Below are 19,788 nucleotides of genomic sequence, written 5' to 3'. Positions count from 1 at the left end.
CTGGGTGAAAGATTTCTGCACTGCAGGGGGTTGGACTAGATGACCACCACTCTCCCTTCCAACTCTACAAATCTGTGATTCTGTGATGTACTGGTGTTTGAGCCACCAGCTTCCTTGCAATGTCGAGATATTTATTGCATTAGATTTCTTACATCCCAGGACAGGTTACAGTGCTATTTTTTTTCTAGAAAAAGAGGTGCCAGAACTCACTATGAACATCTCCCTTGTTCTCTTTTAATAGCAATGGCACCCACCTGAGAGGTACTGGAACTGAGTATGAGTTTCAGCTGAAAAAGAGCCCTGGTTAAAGCAATTTAAAAACACAAGGAAAGGGGTTTCATGGGGGCAACATTAGACGGATGTTTGCCTTCTACCTTTGGGAACTGGGCTGCTCACAAGCCAACTAAATCAACCCTGTACACCACTGGACTACAAGCTACCAAGGGCCTAAACAGCTTCCTGGTGTTGCCTGTTGAGAACTGAAAAAAGAGAGGAGTTGCCAGCCATCGAGCAGGCCATAATATTAAGTCTGCTAGGCTGTGTTTGGTTTGGAAGTTGCAAATTATTCAGATCTGCAATTAATACCTTCATTCAATACAGTGTGCCAAAATGCTCAGAAATGAACTCTGAAGAAAGTTGTAAGGACAATGCATTTCTTCAAACATTACCCCAAAAGCAGAACCTGAGCAATGTTACAAATTGTCTATATTTCCATTGTGGTCTGACGGCACTCTGAATAATAACGCACTCAGTGGCCGGGGCATTCCCAACTGGTTGTGGTCTCTTTCCCCACCCCTTCACTTCCCAACAGCTAAAATGAGAGGCACAGTCCACTAGTGTGCAAGGCAAAAATGAAACATATAGGATTAAGGGAAAGGCCATTGCAGCAGTAAAGGTGTCAGAAAAGCACCCAGGATGTTGCAGGGATGCAACATCACACACGGAAAAGTGGTGACTGCAGTGGCCCAGACTTCGCATGCATTAGGTGTGAGCAGAGTATGGCTGTGAAGTGGTAGGAAAGAGGAGTGGTAATATAGCACAGTCATGTATTCTTTATTTCATAAATTTTATACACCGTTGTTGTTTTTTTAAAAAAATCTCTCTGTGTGTATATATATTCTTCTTTTACAAAATTGTACACACATAAATCATGAAACATGACACGGCTGACAAAAAAATGGGTCATGGGGGAGGGTAAATACTAAACATATTGTTTTACAGTACATAATAATAAAGTTATTACAGTAAACCAGTTCAATGAATTCTTCAATAAATCAACTCAGAAAATAGAACTGTAGAAGTGAGCTAATGAGCAGTGCCTGCTTATGTATGCCATATTGCAATATGCTGTAGGTATTTCTCATCCATGTATTGTTTCATTTGTATATTTAATAAAACCATACCACACAGTGTAAAAAACAGTATCGTTTTTCTCTCTCCCCTTGCCACCTTCATTTTTATTTTTTTTGCAATACATTTTCCATTATGGCTTTTTGCCAGACTATTTTACACCAGTGATCAATATTCATTAATTGCAAGGTTTTCTAAGTGCTGGCTATTACTGTTCTAACTGCTATTACTAAATGTGTTATTAATTCCTTACTTTTTAATTGGTCCATATCTGAAGTATATACAGTCTAAGTATATACAGTAAGTCTAAAACTGGGGTTATTGGAATTGTCTGAGCTGTAATCTGATCTCTGTAGAAGCTTCCTTCAAAAATTTGTCGACGTTTCCACCACATATGTTTGTATGTACCTATAATTTGGCACCCTTGCCAACATAACAGAGAGCTATTGGGCTTTATATATAAGATAGATACCTCAGTGTTAAATACCATTAATGTACATTTTCCCCAATCAATCAATCAATCAATCAATCAATCATCTCCTTTATTGGCATAGAAAAAGTACATTATATACGTGGATCAGAACACAACACAGTTAACGAAACACAGTAGGAGATACAGGTAGATAGCCGTGTTGGTCTACCATAGTCGAAACAAAATTTAAAAAATCCTTCAAGCAGCACCTTAGAGACCAACTAAGTTTGTTATTGGTATGAACTTTCGTGTGGTATGTCACTGGTATGAGCTTTTGTGTGCATGCACACTTCTTCAGATACGTATCTGAAGAAGTGTGCATGCACACAAAAGCTCATACCAATAACAAACATAGTTGGTCTCTAAGGTGCTACTTGAAGGATTTTTTTTATTTTGTTTCGATAGTAGGGGATACTTTAGGATAAAACTTTCCAGACATCATGAGGTACGAAAATGGCTCTTAATGGTGATGTAATTTCATGGCGTCACTCAAAAATCTTGCCACAATTTTTAGTGAACGTTCCCTAATAGTTGCTGACAGAGATCTATATTGTGCTTTTGTGAGGGAAATAGTGATGTTCTAACATCTTTCAACATACTGTACTTGACAAACTAGATTTAACTTCTAAAGAACCAGTGGGAGCTGGATAAACCCTGAAAAGTGGCAATTTTAGCAATGGACTTGAATTGCATTTATAACTAGGGGCTGCACCCCTGCTTCCTCTGCTCGCCAGCCGCCCTACCTTTCCCCCACATTAACTTCCTAAAGCTTCCTCTTCCCACCCCATGCAATTACTCAGCTCACTTTTCACCTTCCCAACCCCTTATTCTGACACTGCTTCTCTTTTTTTTGTTTTCCAGCCCCATTTTGCTTCTGTTTTTACCTCCTCCTTTTGTACAATCCAGCATCTTCCTCGTCCCACACATTGCAACTTCTTTGCACCTTTTCCACCTTCCACCCAATTCTGAAGCTACCCTCCTCTCCTATTCTGCAGACCTTTTCATGACCCTACTTCTGAGTAGACAAGTATAGCGCTGCACAGCAAAACAGGTTGCTGCCCTGAGTAGATTGCAATCTAAAATGTAACACAGACGAAACAAGGGAAGGAAGTTCAATTCAAGAATTTTGCTTTCTATCTATAGACGGTACTGAAAGATATGCTACTATTGACTATATGACATTTAGCTGTCACAGGTAATAGCCATTGATAGACCTATTTTTCTTTTTTGAATGTTTCCTTTGCCAACTGTAAATTGAGTCTAAGACTATGAAACAGCTTCAAGAAGTTAAGATTTCCTCAAAGCTTAATCTCATGGAAACAGCTTCCTCTAGTGGAGTTCTAATGTAATAAATTAGTTTTACTGAATGGTGTATTTAACAACATGCAATATAATCAGCCATATGCTTATTCAATGGGGTTTACTAAAATGTAAGTCCTATTATGTCAAATGGAACTTACTCCCAGGTAACTGAAAAACTATGTTAAAGAGTGAAGCAAGTGGCAAGCCATTCTCAACTATCTGGACAGTATTTTTAAATAGGGTGGGGGGTGAAGTCAGAGCTTGTGGACAGAGCAATTTTTGTACAATTTGGTTTTTAAAAAGCACACACAATCAGAGACAGATGTAGTCTGGCAAGAATTTTATTTGCAAAGGAATAATTGTAAGATGTCAATATGGGGAACTAGAATAGTCTATTCTTCTTGGGAAATGAGTCTGAACTGATTTAAGCTTTTTGTTATCTACATACTTGCTTGATGACCTGCATATGAGAAAGAAATAGACACCATGGGCAGGCCACAGTCTGCTAAACCATTTGGTCTAGGAAAGGAAGGCTAGACTCTGGCCTCTAGTCACCTTGATCATAAGGATCTAAGGAAGGGACTTCAGTAGTGCTTTCACTTTCTAAGCCAAATGGAGCACAACTTCCCTTAATGAGGCATTTATTATATTCAATATACATCATCCAAACTAATACTGGTTTGTTTGTTTTTAAAATAATATTTTAATTGAAGTTTCAACAGAAATAACAAAAATAAAAAACAAACAACAACCACAACCAAAGAAAAATATACACAAAAACAATATCAAATCCAAAGGGAATCTCTTGACTTCCCTCCCCCCCACCCCCGGGTTCCTTAAATTTCCTTTTCAACTGCATATCATTTCTACTTGAAATTATTTTTCTACCTCAACTTTCCTGTATTATTTCTTAAAATCCTGCCAATGTATTAACCTGTTTACAATACTTTTGTAAACACATAATAAACATTTCCCATTCTTTTTTAATTTCTTGCCATCTTGATTTCTGAGCTTTCCAGTTAGTTTTGCCATTTCAGCAAAACTAATACTGGTCAGTGGAAACAGCTTGCGAGTTTACTTATGAGCTGTCATATAATGAAAAGCACCATGCTGGTCTTAATGGTCCAAACACAGCCGCTATTAAAGCACATGAAAGCACACACATGGAATAAGACCGGGCTTCAAATCCCCACTCAGCCATGAAGCTCATTGGGTGACGTTAAGCCGGCCACCATCTGTCAGCCTAGCCCAGAGCTCTCCAAACTGTGTGTTGCGGCACGTTTGTGTGTTGGCTGCAGTGTGTAGGTGTGTCGCGCAAATGCTCCCTGCATTCCTCCAGAGGCTGAAAAGGAGTTAGTATAACCTCCGGTTTGCTAGTAAAACTGAACTACTGTGTCACGAGTGATACAGGTTTAAAAAGGTGTGTCACCAACATGAAAAGTTTGGAAAGCTCTGGCCTAGCCTACCTCACAGAGCTGTTGTAGAAGATAATCATGTATGCCACCTTGATCTCCTTGGAAGAAAGTGAGATATAATTAGAAATAAAATTAAGTAAGTACACCCTTATTCAGTGTGATGTACGTTGACACTGCTGTATGTCACGGTCAACATGGGTCAGATTTTATGTGGAGTTGGCTGCTGAATTTATCACAACTCAGCTCTCTCACATAAAAAATTGTCTAGTTTTCTTTTAAAAACCCACTATATGGTCAATAGGAAATTTTAAAACAAGAGTAGTCTCAATGTCTTTTCCTTCGCTTGACATGATACGTTGAAAATTCGCACTGAACCACTAGATGGCAGCCCACCTTTAACGATGTAACGCCAGGAAGACAGAGATTTTTCTACGGTTGGGAAGCCCAATTCTTTTTAAACTCTATGATCTTAGTTCCATAGATTTATATACAGTATTTTAAGTATCTTTGTAACGTATCTTTGCCTCAACAGGAGGAATACCTGGTCTAACTTTGGAAAAATCATTCTTGCAGCTTTCCTTGGAAGTGACAAATTCCCATCGATTAGAATACGATATTTGAATCTAGGAAGTCGTGTTGTTGTTTTTTTAACTTACATTTATTTATATATCGCAGCTGTCCTTAGACACCAGCGCGATCCCACTCACTCAGAATCAAAAAATTGCAGACTACTAGCAGCAAAAAAAGGCATCCGTACTCCTTTTAATTGCGGTCTTGCTTTGTATGAATGGCTTAAAAATAATAATAGTCCCACCGGTGCAAATTCTAAAGCAAACGCGATCCATTGCCACGATGCTTCAAATTTAGAGAACGGTATGATTGAGAATTAAAGAAAAGCAAGATCATAGCCCGCTGTTAATACTGTATTGAGCGTCAGGCTGGCTGAGGGACATACAAAGTTGCTTTCAAATTGGATGCTGAGATTCTTGCATTGCAGGGGGTTGGACTAGATGACCCGCGGACCCTCTTCCAATTCTATGAATCTGTAAGATGAGACCTGAGACTGATTTTTTTTATTATTAATAATCCCAAGACAAAACACGCATCACAATGCAATTGAAGCTCTAGCTACCCAAAATTATTCCTTCTTCTCTGCCGCATATATGCATGCATGCAGGAGGAGCCGCGCGTCCCGCCGACCCGCGAGCAACTCAGAAAACTTTCCCCTCGCCGTCTTGAAACCTGAAGTGCGCATCACGCGTGTCCCTCTACATTCCATGCTCGCCGTCTCTCTGTGTGCACCAAGCCCTTATAAGGGCATTCCCTTCTCTCTATAGCGGGCGTCCTACGTGCCCGCCCTCGTTTATCTCGGAGGAAGAGGAAGTGCTTTTGTTTTGGTGGCGCTGGGCACTGTGGGAAGGCCGGTGAGGTGCGCGCGTGCGCGGGAGACCGGACGAGAGAGAGGGAGAGAGAGAGGCGACCGCGGGTTACCCTGGAGAGGAGGAGGAAGAAGACGGGCGTCGGCGGCGCGGGGCTGGTCCTTCCTCCTCAGGTTGGCGGAGGCCAGATGTGCCAAGGACCCGGCGCGCGGTAGGTGCCTCCTCTCGCCCACCGCTCCGCCTGTAGCCAGTCGCCCACAGTGCGTGTGTGCTGTTGTGCGTGTGTCAGGACCGACACGTTTCCTGGGTGCGTGTCTGTGCGGGAGACGCCAGCCTGCCTTCGGGCCCGTTGTGGCACTTAGCCCACCGCCCCGCCTGCGAAATAAGCGAATGTCCTCCGCTCAAGTTCTCTATTCTGTGCTCATCGGCCCCCCCCTTTCCCCCCAACAGCTCCTTTTTCTAAGCCTGCAGCCCCAGCACGACGTCGGCTTTCTTTCTTTCTTTCTTTCTTTCTTTCTTTCTTTCTTTCTTTCTTTCTTTCTTTCACCAGGCTCCTTTCACCTGCGCCCTCCTTTCCAGGGGCTCAGGCCACTAGGCTTCCCTGCCCTTCCTCTGGAGTCAGAATGGGAAGAATCTTTATTTGCATCAGCCACTAGCTGTAGCAATAAAATAAAATGTACTGAAGATAGAGGTAAAAACTTAACCATAGAAAATACATTTTGGGGGTTTGCATCAATAAGCCTTCCTCTGGTTTCATTCTCACAGCAGCACTGACAGGCTAGAGCCGTTTTCTAGTCCAGGGCCAGGTGGGGGTGGATGTGAACCCAGGTCTCTCTCGCTGGCCTTAGTACAACACACACTCCTTGTGTTGCATATTGTGCGGTCAGTCTTTGTTTCGGACCTGGAACCCTTCTTGAGCACCAGCCTGAAAAGTGGGGCCTACCCAATACATTGCCCAATTTCTTCTTCCTTGCGTTTTAGGGAGTGTGCACTGAATACTGGGAGCAAACTGGAGGTAGCTGTCACCTTCATGCTCCCAGGAGACAATCTGGCTGGCTTCTGTCGGAAACAAAATGCTGGGTTAGATAGGCTTTTTGGCCTGACCCAGCATGACTCTCCTTACATTCTCCTGCTTTCCCCATTGACCAGCATGCAATCATATTATGTAGTTGCATAATTTAATTTTATGGTGTTAAATTAATTGTTACAGTAATTGAAAGTAGAATATATTTATTCACCTTTTACAAACAGTAAAATAGTATTAACTTGGATGACAATTTAGTAAATTCTCTTTTTATCTTAACTGTTGTAGTTAATTTCTAAGTTAGGGTTGCTGAAACTTGTTATGTTTCATACAGGTAATGCTAATGAAAATATTATCAACTTAGGCTGTAGTCCTAACCCCATTTACCTGAGAGTAAGCCCCATTTAATTCAGTAGGATTTACCTCTGAATAGACAGGGTTAGGATTGCAGTACTTGTCAGTTGGATGTATTCTCACTGTGTAACAATAGTTTGTAAATTTTGCTCTACATAGCAAATATATAATTTACATGCTATACTTAATACTTTCCCAGAAATCATTTTATAGTAACTTTGGCTTTGAGGTGTTTGTTGCTCTTCAGTGCTTCATTAACTGAAAATAATCCTGTGTTTGGTTTAATAGGATGGAAAGTAAGACTCTTAATTCATTTGTTTCAATTTACAGATTTCTGGTTTCTGTATCCACTCGAATTCATCTCTGTGATGCATCAAACAACCTGCAATGAATTTGAAGCAAAAGACTACAGCTGTTTCTCTGCATCTTCAGTTTCTCCTTCTTAAACACTCCTTCTTAGTACCCATCACACAGCTTTGCAGTTTCTCTGCTTGAAGCTGGAGCACAGAAGTGCAGTGTGATTAGGAAAGAGCATAATATTTTGTTGTGGACTCTCTATATATTGTTTTGATAAATTTTAACAGAGGACTTGTTCTTAAGCCTTTGAATGCTGCTTTCAGGAAACTGTTAAAATGATCATTTATTCTAAGAAAGGAACCACTTTCTGTCAGTGTCTAAATCACAGATAAGCCTACTATCCCTTGTATGCTTATTGTCCTTTTTGTAGCTATGGCAGCTGCTACAATAGTTCATGACACATCAGAAGCAGTGGAGCTTTGTTCTCCTTATGGGCTATACCTTAAGCCCATTACAAAAATGACCATCAGTGTGGCACTTCCTCAGTTAAAGCAGCCTGGGAAGTCTATTTCAAACTGGGAAGTGATGGAAAGGCTGAAAGGAATGGTGCAAACACATCAGTTCTCAACCTTGCGGATATCTAAAAGCACCATGGATTTCATCCGCTTTGAAGGAGAGGTAGAAAATAAGAGTCTGGTTAAATCCTTCCTTGCATGCCTGGATGGCAAAACTATAAAACTTAGTGGCTTTTCAGACATTTTAAAAGTCCGTGCTGCAGAATACAAAATTGACTTTCCTACTCGACATGACTGGGACTCCTTTTTTCGTGATGCAAAAGATATGAATGAAACTCTGCCAGGGGAAAGGCCAGACACTATTCATCTGGAGGGCTTGCCTTGTAAATGGTTTGCGCTGAAAGACTCTGGCTCAGAAAAACCAAGTGAAGAAGTTCTTATTAAAGTGTTTAGTAAATTTGGGGAAATACGGAATGTGGACATACCCATGTTGGACCCGTATAGGGAAGAAATGACTGGCAGAAACTTTCATACGTTCAGTTTTGGAGGCCATTTGAATTTTGAAGCTTATGTTCAGTATGAGGAATATGCAGGTTTCATCAAGGCTATGAATGCTTTACGAGGGATGAAGCTGATGTACAAAGGTGAAGATGGCAAAGCAGTGGCTTGTAACTTAAAGGTGAGATACTTTTGAGCTGTTCCTAGTAGAAAATTCTTCAAAGAAACATTGCATGTTCTTTTCCTTTATATTTTGATGAGCTGGTTCTTAAGTTACCAGTTTTAGGTGCATGCACCCCATAGTGAACCTTTAGAGGCATTTATTTTAAACATTTGTATGCCACCTTTCCACAAATGGTACCCAAAGCATTGCCCAACTAAATGGTGTGGGGAATGTAACTTTGAATATGACAGAAGGAGCAGCTCGCCAAGAAAATGTCACAAATTATAGTAACTGTGAAGTATGAATTGGGGCAATGTGCTGTCACTAGTTCATAACAAGATATGGGTATACAGTTTATGAATTGTAATGATGTAGCAGACATCTGAAAGACTAAATATATAGAGCAGCTGCCAGTGCAGCTTCTCTTTGTGCAGCAGAAATCCACTTGCACAAAAGTGCTTCTGGTTTTCTTATTTCTCCTTCAGCAGCATCCCTGCCCCCCTAAAAAAAATCTGCTCCAGTAGTGGGAGGATAGGAAGGGAAGCCCTGTTTCCTGTGTGGATGCCCACTTACCCTACATTTGATCTCATCCATAGTCTTTTTTAAGTCAGATGATCTCAAAAAATACATTAAAAGAATACCCAGTCTTTTTCTAAACCTGAGTACTTTGTGGCATCCTTCTGAATTGCCTTTTGCATTGCTTCCTGTACTTCATTCTGTGCTTACTTTTTGAAGTTCGTGCCCTTTTCCTAGGCCCTATCGAAGCATGCTGTTTCACACACTAGAGAGAGTGGGGACATGTTGCCTAGCTGCTTCTCCATTATATTCTAGTGTTCACCTTCTAGTGCTCACCTATGCCTACCCTTGTTCCCCATCTCAACGTAGGGATGGAAATATCTGTAGCAGAGAGCTTGCTTCATTCATAGAGGTTCCCTATGGGATTGAAACTCTACATGATTCTAAATTGCACATGGATCTCATGAGTAAAGCAAGCTCCCCACTGCACATATTCACCATCCAGGGAAGTAGAAGGGCATGGAGCCTGGTATGGGGACATGATGGGGGCTGGACTAACTGCTGTGTCTCCAGTCTCCCTTATATTATTCTAATTGCATTGGGGAGATGAACACCCAAATAGGGCTCTGCTGCGTGTGGGAACAGAGAGTAGGAGTGACATAAGAAAATATGCTAAAGTTGTCTTGTGAGAGACTGATGGTGTTGGGAATCAAGCCTTTATCAGGAGAAACTGGCCACTCTCCAGGCACCCGGCTTGATCTCCTGTTGACCTCCCTGTCTGCATTCCCCAGCAGGATACAGGCTAGGCCGCGATAGGCGATCCTTCTCAGAGTGAGAAGAACACACCCCCTCTTTCCTGCCCCCCCAGGCAGGGGAAAGAGATAGACAGAAACGTATTTACATGCCTTTATTTCTGTCTTTGCAGTGTTACAGAAAACATGACTGCTCTCTTAAAGCTCCAGCAGTCGAGAGACAAACTCCTCCTGTACTTCCTGTACAGCTCATATTACACTCTGAGCTAATTCCGGTGCCCTCTGCACTGTGAATTGACTGTCCCTCTTTTTCCCACGGAACAGTCCCAACATTCCCATTATGTTTTGCTTTCAAGCTACCAGCAGCTCGCGGCTGCATTGCTTCAGTATCGTAACAGATGGTTGGTTGGTTCATACACTATATCATGCAATTCCCAATTTAAAATGAAAGTTATTTTGCCATTCCATGTAATCATGATTTTTTTGCCATTCATGTAATCATAACACTGAAAAGAAGAGCAATTGTTCTGGCATTATTTATGTTTATTTTTCCAGCTGATTTTTTTTAATAGTATATAATTCCCTGTTTAATATGTTCTGTTAAAGAATAGAGTAAACTCTATGTGAAATTAGAGTTTGCATTTAGAAGTAACAGTATTTATCTAGTCAGCAGATACTCAGTTTAACTAGAAAGGCATGTGGGTAAGTTAGTGGTTTTAACAGTACGAGTGGACATCTAGGAAAATAGTTGAATCAGCCCATCAATTACTGGGAATTCACTGTTATCTGCATTGCAATATGGTTTCAGGCATGCAACCTTTGTGTTCCTTTTGAATGCAGTCCATTGCAACTGTAATAAAAAGTCTTATGTGAGCATTTTGAATAATGATGCATTCAACATTGGAATCTTTCAGTGTTCCCATTTTATGGGTGGATTAATTGGAATTGTATTTACATGCCACCTAGTCAATAATGTCCTCTGGGCGTCCCTTTTGCTTGTTCTTCCTACTGAGTAAAGGACAAGTAAACACTAGGAAGCCTGTCATTTACAGTTCAAAAATCTTGCAAGGCTTTTTTGATAATTACTTAAGGAGGCACACTGCGGCAAAATATGAGAACCACTGTCGTTCAGGACTGTTAAAGGTTAGGAATGAATATCCTTAACTGTGATAATATACATTAAATTAGAGTGTTTACTAGTGTGGACAGACCTGATGTGGCTTAGTTTTCAAGCTTCTGTAACTGGTAACCATAAGTGTTCCATTCTAAAATGCACAGTGAAATCAAATGGAACACTTAAAAATCTGTCTGTGTACTTTAATGTGAATACTTTTTGTTCTGTGTCTGTAAAAGGTTTCATTTGATTCAACAAAACACCTGAGTGATGCTTCAATTAAGAAACGTCAGCTTGAAAGGCAGAAGCTCCAAGAGCTTGAAAAACAGAGAGAAGAACAAAAACGTAAAGAAAAAGAAGCAGAGGAAAGACAAAAAGAGGAGGAAAGGTACGCTTCCTTCCTAAGAAATAACAAACTCTGTTAACGTTTTTTAACTTGTAAAATGTAACATAGTTATTTCTGTTTTTATATTTTGGGCAGTTTATTACTCAGAGATGTTTTGAATATTGTAAACCATTTGTATTTTGCTTTATGTAAATGTTTACATTAAGAAGCCATGCACTGGGGTGTTTGATATAACCTTTTGGAAAATGCTACTATTCATCTAGAAAGCACAACAATAGACTGTTCACTGTTGCTTCTGAGAGTAAAATCAATCTAAGAAAATAACAGTTTCTGAACAAGGCCTTTCTGCTAATTAAGCTTAACACACTTGATCCTGTTAATATGTGTCTTTAGTTAAGCTCCTGTAGGTCTACTGTGGAGTAGCCAACGTGGTGATCTCAAGATGATGTTGGGCTATATCTCCCTTTGGCTCCAACCAGCATGGCTAGTAGTTTGGGATGACAAGGGTTTATAGCTCCACAAAATCTGGAGTGACCATGTTGGCTACCCCTGCTCTAGTACAATCTGTTTAAACCTTCTGATAGAACACCAAGCTGCAGTCTTTGATGAAATTACTTCAGAGCAGTTCCATTGACACTGCACTGTTGTGAATGGTTACTCTGTACATTTCTCTTGAGCATCTTATTTATCAAAGTGTTACTGAGCATGTTACGAATAAGGCTGGTATACTTTGTTGGGTTGTGGTTGGAGATAATTAATATGCCACCAAATATGTTTAATTCCATGATTCTAGACCATGGGGTGATACCATTTAGTCATACTCAGAGGACACCCATTGAAATAAAGTCCACTGATTTCAGTGGTTCTGTTTTGAATATGGATAGCATCAAATGGCTTTCAGTAGCTCTTTGATACTCTTGGCAGTGTTCTATTGCAATAAAAATAATAATAAACTTTTATTGTCACTACACCACCTGTGTGCAGTGAAATTAAACACCCCCCCATATACGCAGTCTTGTTCGCACTCTGTGTGCTTGTCGGAAGTCAATTGCACTACTATTTTTTTCCATTCAGCAGCCCATGGATAAAAACTGTTCTTTAACCTGTTGGTGCGGCTGACTATACTTCTGTATCTCCTGCCCGAAGGTAGGAGATTAAAGAGGTGGTGGCCGTCGTGTGAGTCATCCCTAAGAATTTTCCTCACTCTCCTGAGGCAGCGGTCTCCTGCAATGTCATCTAGCAAACTCAGGGGACAGCCCATGATGTCATGTGCTGTATTCACCACCCTCTGTAGGGACTTCCTGTCTGTGGCTGTAAAACCAGTGTACCACACTGTAATACAGTATGAAAGGATACTTTCTATTGTGGCCCGGTAGAAGGAGATAATCAGTTTTTGTTTGACATTTTTCTTTCGCAAGACCCTGAGGGAAATGGAGTCTCTGTTGGGCCTTCCTAACCACCCGGGTTGTATTGATTTTCCAAGTGAGGTCTTCACTAAGGTAGACTCCCAGGAATTTAAAGGAAGAGACTATCTCCACACAGCCCCCCTGAAATACAATGGGGCTAGTTCCCCTCTCTTCCTCCAAAAGTCCAACACCATCTCCTTTGTCTTACTGTTATTTAGGTGCAAGTTGTTCTCTAGGCACCATGTCGAGACTTTTTGAACCTCCCTATACGCTGATTCATCTCCACCTGTAATTAGACCCATTATGGTGGTATCATCTGCAAACTTAATAATTACAGTAGATGGATCGGATCAGATAAAGTCATATATACAACGAGTACAGGTAGGGACTCAGCACGCATCCCTGTGGGGTGCCAGTGCTGAGCTTCAGAGAGGTAGATGTAACAGGCCCAATCCTCTATTTGTGTGCGATCCCTCAGAAAGTCTTTAGTCCAATCACAGATGGTAGAAGAAAGGTCCAGGTCCCTCAGTTTTTTAATAAGAATGTCCGGAAGGATGGTATTAAAAGCCGAGCTATATTCAAGAAACAGCATTCTGACATAATTCTCCGGTCTCTCCAGATGACTCGCTGCAAGGTGAAAAGCTGTGGCTATGGTATCATCTGTTGACCTATTTCTCCTATAAGCGAACTGGTGTTCATCAAAATCCGGTGGAAAACATGTCCTAAGATGTTGAAGAACCAATCTCTCAAAGCATTTCATCACTACAGATGTTAATAGCACAGCTCTTGCAGACTGATGGCTTTAGCTGCAGAAATTACACCCAAACCTATTGATGCAGAGCTAGCTTTATGCCAGATAGAAGGCATGGCATCTATCCACAGCATATCAGAATGTGAGCAGTTCTTCTCACACCTTGCATTACCACCTTCCTGATGAAAACAGGTGTTTTAATGGCCAATTCTGTTAATGTGTATTAGACTTAACAAATTCATGGTGATTCATGGTGTTCTTGATACCACGTTCTTATCCATCAAATGATCAAAATAGTATCAGTTCTGTTTTACCTTCTTCTTGTGGCTTGGGAAAATATTTAGAAATGTTGCTTTGTGCTCAATATGGCTTTGTTTCTTACTTCTGTTTTGTAAGACTTCAATCCTTAACTTGGAGCAGTCCTTTGAAATTGGTGAGGTTTAACCTCCAAATGAATTTGAAGCTGTTAGTAGTAGTTTCGTGTGTTTGTTTGAAGAATTCTTTAAAACCCTTTAAAATTGTACCTATTGCGACTAACTGCAATCTTTATCCTTAGGAAACAGAAAGAACTTGAGGAATTGGAGAGAGAGAGAAAGAGAGAAGAGAAATTGCGCAAAAGAGAGCAGAAACAAAAGGATCGTGAAATTCGTAGAAACAAAAAGCGGCTTGAAAAAATACAAGCTGAAGAGCAAAAAAAACTACAAGAGAAAATAAAGCTTGAAGAGAGGAAGCTTCTCTTAGCTCAGAGAAACCTTCAGTCTATTCGATTAATTGCTGAACTGCTGAGCAGAGCGAAGGTAACTGGTTGTTTGTTTTTAAGGTTTGGACATGTGTGCATGGGAAAGCAGTATAAAAAACCCCCAGCAGCTTATAAGTGAGGATTTGATAAATTACACACACACACACACACACACACACACGGATTTCTTCTCTCTATTTTATAATGATGCCTCTTCAGTTACTCCATTTTAAATAATGCTCATAGCACTTTGCTGTTATCTTGTGTTTTGGCTAGGCCCAACCCTGTCTTCACTCCTCTTTCCTGTTTGAGGGACAAATAGGCTACTGTGTTTTCCAACATCATAAAGCTGAACCAATGTGTGATGCAATCTGTGCAAAAGGGACTAAAACCTGTATCCAGGAAGCATGCAAAGGACCTGGGAGTTGTGTCTCCCTTTATCCAGTGCCATTACCTTAGTTTCTCCAGTAAGGGATCATTGACCAGCCTTGGGATAGTCATGAAGCTTGCTGCATCAAAGGCTTTTCTGAGTTCACAAGAATGCAGTTGTTGCATTTGAGGAGTGAAGGTTGTTATGTGTTTGTATCAAGGACCTTTTCATGTATAGCTTGTGCTCATTTGCCGGGTTTAGGACACTGATTTTGCTTCTGTGGCACAAATAACAATTTGTCAGTTTCATGAGATAACTCTGCTTATAAATTTATTTAGGACCTGAATAGTAATTTACAGAGACTTGAAATCCTAGGAAAATCTAGCAATTCATTCAAGGAGAATAATAAAAACTAAAATAAAGTTCCGACTTTCCTTAATCTCAAGCCTTTCTTAAATCTTAAAGTCTTCATGTCACCAAGTTGTCAACAGTGCAAAATTATTTGTTGCAAAAGTTGATCAGTATAAAGTAGAGTTTATCTTTCGGTCCTTTTGAGCTTCTTCGTTGGGTTGTTCAGACTTGTTTCCTAGGAACTGATCTGCTTTTAACCTATTTCAGAAAGGCTGCTGGATTGCATTAGCAATTTAAGAATGAGAAGCAGTAAATCTGCTACGGTTCTGTCCTTTAGTGTGTTGGTGAGTGTTGAGATGGGCAATTATTTTTGGCCCTGAGAGTTGCATTTGGTGGGTGGAGTGCACACACACTCACATGCAAGCTCACAAACCTTTCTTTCAGCGAACCCAATGGGTACACACACCCATTGTCCATGAATTCTCAGCTCCTCCCAGTGCCAGTCAGCTGAGCAGCAAGAGAGACGAGGGACATGATAGGCAGAGGTCCTATCACATGCCTCCCCCTTCTCCAGTTCATTGGCTTGGGCAACGTGCTCCCCCAGCCCATCAGACAGCTGTTTGGCAGGCTGAGGAAAGCACTATTGCAATAGGCGGTAAAGGGAAAGGTGGAGGAAGCCCTTTCTACCTATGTAAATTGTGTTCCCTGCATATATCTGTTTGTTGGGCTGATGGGGCGTATTGAGTTGGGCTGTAGGGAAGGTCTCTGTGGGATGCAGCCTGCCTACTTGTGGTCTGTGTAGTTCCCTTTTTGGGGAATAGTTTCCCTTCTAACAGTTCTCTGAAGTTGTGCAACGTTGACCCTGCCATGGAATGAGTGTATTTGATATAGAACTAAGGGAAATCTCTTCTCTCTATCTTTTTAGGCAATAAAGCTTATGGAACAGGAGCACAACGAGGAAAAAATCCGCCTTCAGCACTTGGAAGAAAGGAGGAGGCTGCAAGAAGCTGAACTCCGACGGGTAGAGGAAGAAAAAGAGAGAGCTCTTGGACTGCAGAGAAAAGAAAGAGAGTTGAGGGAGAAACTGTTGAGCAACCTCATGAATAAGAAGGTAGAAGAAACCCATCTGAAGAAGAGTGAAGCTAATGCACTGCAGCCTATGCCTTTGAAAGCGCTGGTGGGTGTTCCCCATTCTGTTGCATCTACTTCCATGCAGTCCCCTTTAGCCAAACCGATGCAGCTCTGTCCTAGCAGCATAAAGGCTAATGAAAGTGTGAGCAGTCAGCCAAAGTACTTAAATGGAAGCCTGCATGAGGATGTTCTCATCAAAGACACTAAGATTAATGTCAGTAACAGGGACACCGTTTCCGATGAAAGTAGTTCAGGTGTCCTTTCATGCATTCCTACAAATCAGCAACACAAGACCACCCCAGACCGTGAGCAGAACACCTGCAAGAAAGACTTGCTGTCTGAGCAAGGCAAATGCAATAGGGAGCCGAGCAAGGGGAAGACTCGCTCGTGCAGAGACATGGGCAACCATCATAGCAAGGATAAGACTGAAAAAAGCAGGCACAGAAGAGACTTGAGTAGCGATGATGAAAAATGTAGGAAAGAAAGGCGCCTCCATAAGAAATACTCTGCGAAAGGGAGCAGTCCTGGCCTGAGGAGCTTAAGTCGGGAATATGCACGGCACAGGCGATCCTTAAGCAGAGAGAGGAAGGAAGATAAAAGAGGGCGCAGTCATGGCCACAAGAGCACAAGCAAGAAACAAAAGCACCGGAAGAGATCTTTGAGCAACCAAAGAAGCACTTGGAGTAGGTAATGCAGGACTTGGCCTTTTGTAAGGGCTATCTCAGAAAGGACTGTAGTGGAGCTCTCGTTATTCGGTCCAGGGAGGAAAAGAAAACTGATTGGGACTTCTTTTTTTTACTTGAATTTAGTTTATGGAGTCCAATACATATAGGTGCGCTTTTCAGAAATATTTTGGGGGCTTCTTTTATCTGTCAGCAATGTGTTGGCTTTCTACAGTGCTATAAATTCTGATCATTCTTGCTCACGCTTTTTCTGTGATAACCAGCCTAATTAGGCATTCAGCATGTCACTTCATTTTCAAAATTATTGGGTCCTTTTTCATTTCTAATGATTGCAGCCACAGCAATCTTTTGTTTAGAGACTGGCATGTGTATGTTTCTGAAAGGAAATGTAAACTTGACACGTTGACCTACTTGATTCACAGGAAATAAGTAATTCCATCCAGGATTTTTTGCTATCTTAATTGGTGCTAGATGCAACCATATTTTTTATACACTGCTGTGATGCCTTCTTTGCTATTATGACAATTGCAAACTTGATAGATTGTTACAGCGCCCGAATAGACATTGTGTTTGCTACTTTACAGATTTTGTTCCATTTTGAAGGAAATATGCCATGGTTTTGGAGCCTTTGGAAAGCAGATACACAGGCTGCTGTAGTTTTAGTATTCACATTTGACCTTTTCTTTGTTCAAACCATTGGTTGAAATATTCTTCTACATGCAATTTCACAGGTGTCTATTTTGAAAGAGGGGCCTTCCTGCTAAATTATTTTTATGTGCTACGTTCAGGTTCAGAGTTGTACTTTCTCTTAAGTAACTTTTTAAATAATATCTTTGCTTCTGAAAATGAAGCTCGGGAATTTCCCCAAAATATTAATGTTGCAGTGCAAAACCAGCTTTTTTACCATTTAATGGTAAAACCACAGAAGCCATTGCCAGTGAACCCAAATTACTGTTTCGTATTTCGGTACATTAAAAGATATATACACCGTTAAATATGAATTGGTTTGTCTTTTGTTTTAATAACTGATTATGCAGAATCCTTAACATAAAGTGGTTCTATTTTAAAGTTACTTCCCTTTTACAAGATAATTTCATTCTTATCTGCTGTTTTGCTCTTCCCAGAAGCAGGAACGTTCCCGCTGTTCTTTCACATTGATGAAGATTTTTGTTTTATTTCCTGCACAAAAACTTTTTCCCTGAGGTCACATTTGACCTTTGGCATAATACTAGAAATCTCCTTTTTGTTTCTGTATTTCCAACGATGCCTTGATCTTATTGTATGTAATATTTAATACTTTTCGTGGCATTTCAGTTTAATGTAGCTGTATCTACATTGAAGCATGATCTGACCTAAACTGTGGGGTCAAAGGATTTCAGATATTATTTGCTCACGGGTTTTTTTTTGTTTTGTTTTTTTTGCATCCAGAATTTCACAAATTTGAAAGTTTGGGGGACAGGACCTCAAGTGCTCTGTTTCTGTGTGAAGCTGTTCAACCTACTCACAGCACTTTGCCATAGTTTACTTTTTCAATCATGTTAGCTGTAGTACAGCAAGACCCCCTGACCCTTGTGAGTGGTTGTTTAGGGGCACATGGGCTGCAGTGGTAAGAGCAGGCTAGGGAAGTCCTGCTATCTGCCCAGAAGCCACCTCATAGTCTTCTGGAGTCTGGTCAAGTTTGCACTTGCACAGGAAATACTCCAGAGTTCCATGTGTGCCCCTTGATGGTGGATAATAGGTATCTTAATGCTTCAGTCAAATTTTCTAGCCATGCTTGCGTTTGAGAACATCTGTGCACCTGCATATCCAAGATCAAGCACTGCTGACAGTGTTCTACACACTTTATGGTTTCTGTGCTATGAACTTAAAAGCAACATCTTAAATTACAGGGTTTTTAAAAAATGTTTTTTGAGAATAGCTGCCACATAACCGCTGTGGCTTTCTTGTGACCTAAATAGCCTTGGATGAATTCACCCTCACTTAGCCTTTTTTTCCTTTGCCATCTCTGATGGCTTTAAAAGAGATACTCCTCTTAACACAAATTTAGCTGTGAACTTCTAGCCCTCAGGCTAATTGGGCCAGGTTCTTAAAAGGTATCGTCATGAACATAGCTACTTTCGCACATTGCATTTTTTTTGCAGAAAACAATTTGTGACACTGGTGGTTTTTCCGGCAGTTCTAATATTGAGTGTTACCTAATTCAGGCGAGAATTTTCTCTTAGAATGAAATGAGCATGTTTACCAGCTAAAACCCACTCCATCCACTTCACACAGTAATGTGCACAATGTTGCATAACCAGATGCAGATTAGAGCCATGTCTGGCATACAGATGTAGATTGATGAAATGGAGCTAGAGAACAAGGCCGTTTTTAAACAGTCAGAGTGAATTAGAACATCCAAAACAGTAGCTCACTAATAAAATATGCTTTAGTCCCTCAGCCCACTAATTTTAATGTTTGTAGTTTGACACATGCATCAGAAGAACATGGGGTAGTTGGACTTGTATCAAAGAAACTAGGGATCAAATCCACATGCAGCTTTGAAGCTCAGCACACTTTCTCTCTGAACTTAACATACAGTAAGCCTGCAACTTGCATGTTGTTAAGTTCCAGGGATCATGCCTGAAGCCAAAATCATGCATTGGGTGCATTGGCAGGTGGAATTGCCAAAGTCTCTTTTCCCCAACAGACCTCAGAACCCTTTCCTCCCCCTTTTAGTTTTTTTGGCCAAGTGTAAAGCTGAATTCACATAAGTTAAATGTGCATAAGTTGCAGGCTCACTGTACCTTACACAATAGTTGTGAGGAAAAAATGGGACAAAGTTCACATTAATACACATAGAACTTGGAATCAAGGTAGT

At 40.8% G+C, this 19,788-nt stretch overlaps 1 protein-coding gene across 2 annotated transcripts; it reads left to right on the top strand.

The window, feature by feature from the left end:
* Positions 1–5,976: 5,976 nt before the first annotated feature.
* AKAP17A (A-kinase anchoring protein 17A) lies at positions 5,977–17,923 on the top strand. 2 transcript variants are annotated; one of them, XM_081003951.1, is made up of 5 exons: positions 5,977–6,129; positions 7,627–8,787; positions 11,391–11,539; positions 14,211–14,451; positions 16,040–17,923. In XM_081003951.1, the coding sequence occupies exons 2-5, from the start codon at positions 8,002–8,004 to the stop codon at positions 16,934–16,936; spliced, it is 2,073 nt and encodes a 690-aa protein (XP_080860077.1). In that variant the 5' UTR covers positions 5,977–6,129; positions 7,627–8,001; the 3' UTR covers positions 16,937–17,923. The 2 variants fall into 2 exon arrangements, with proteins under 2 accessions (XP_080860077.1, XP_080860078.1); XM_081003952.1 differs by lacking the exon at positions 5,977–6,129 and adding an exon at positions 6,206–6,225.
* The last annotated feature ends 1,865 nt before the right edge of the window (positions 17,924–19,788 follow it).

This window comes from Podarcis pityusensis (genome assembly GCF_964106645.2).
Source record: "Podarcis pityusensis genome assembly, chromosome: 4".
Taxonomy (NCBI): domain Eukaryota; kingdom Metazoa; phylum Chordata; class Lepidosauria; order Squamata; family Lacertidae; genus Podarcis; species Podarcis pityusensis.
This window is presented reverse-complemented; position numbering and strand designations above follow the sequence as displayed.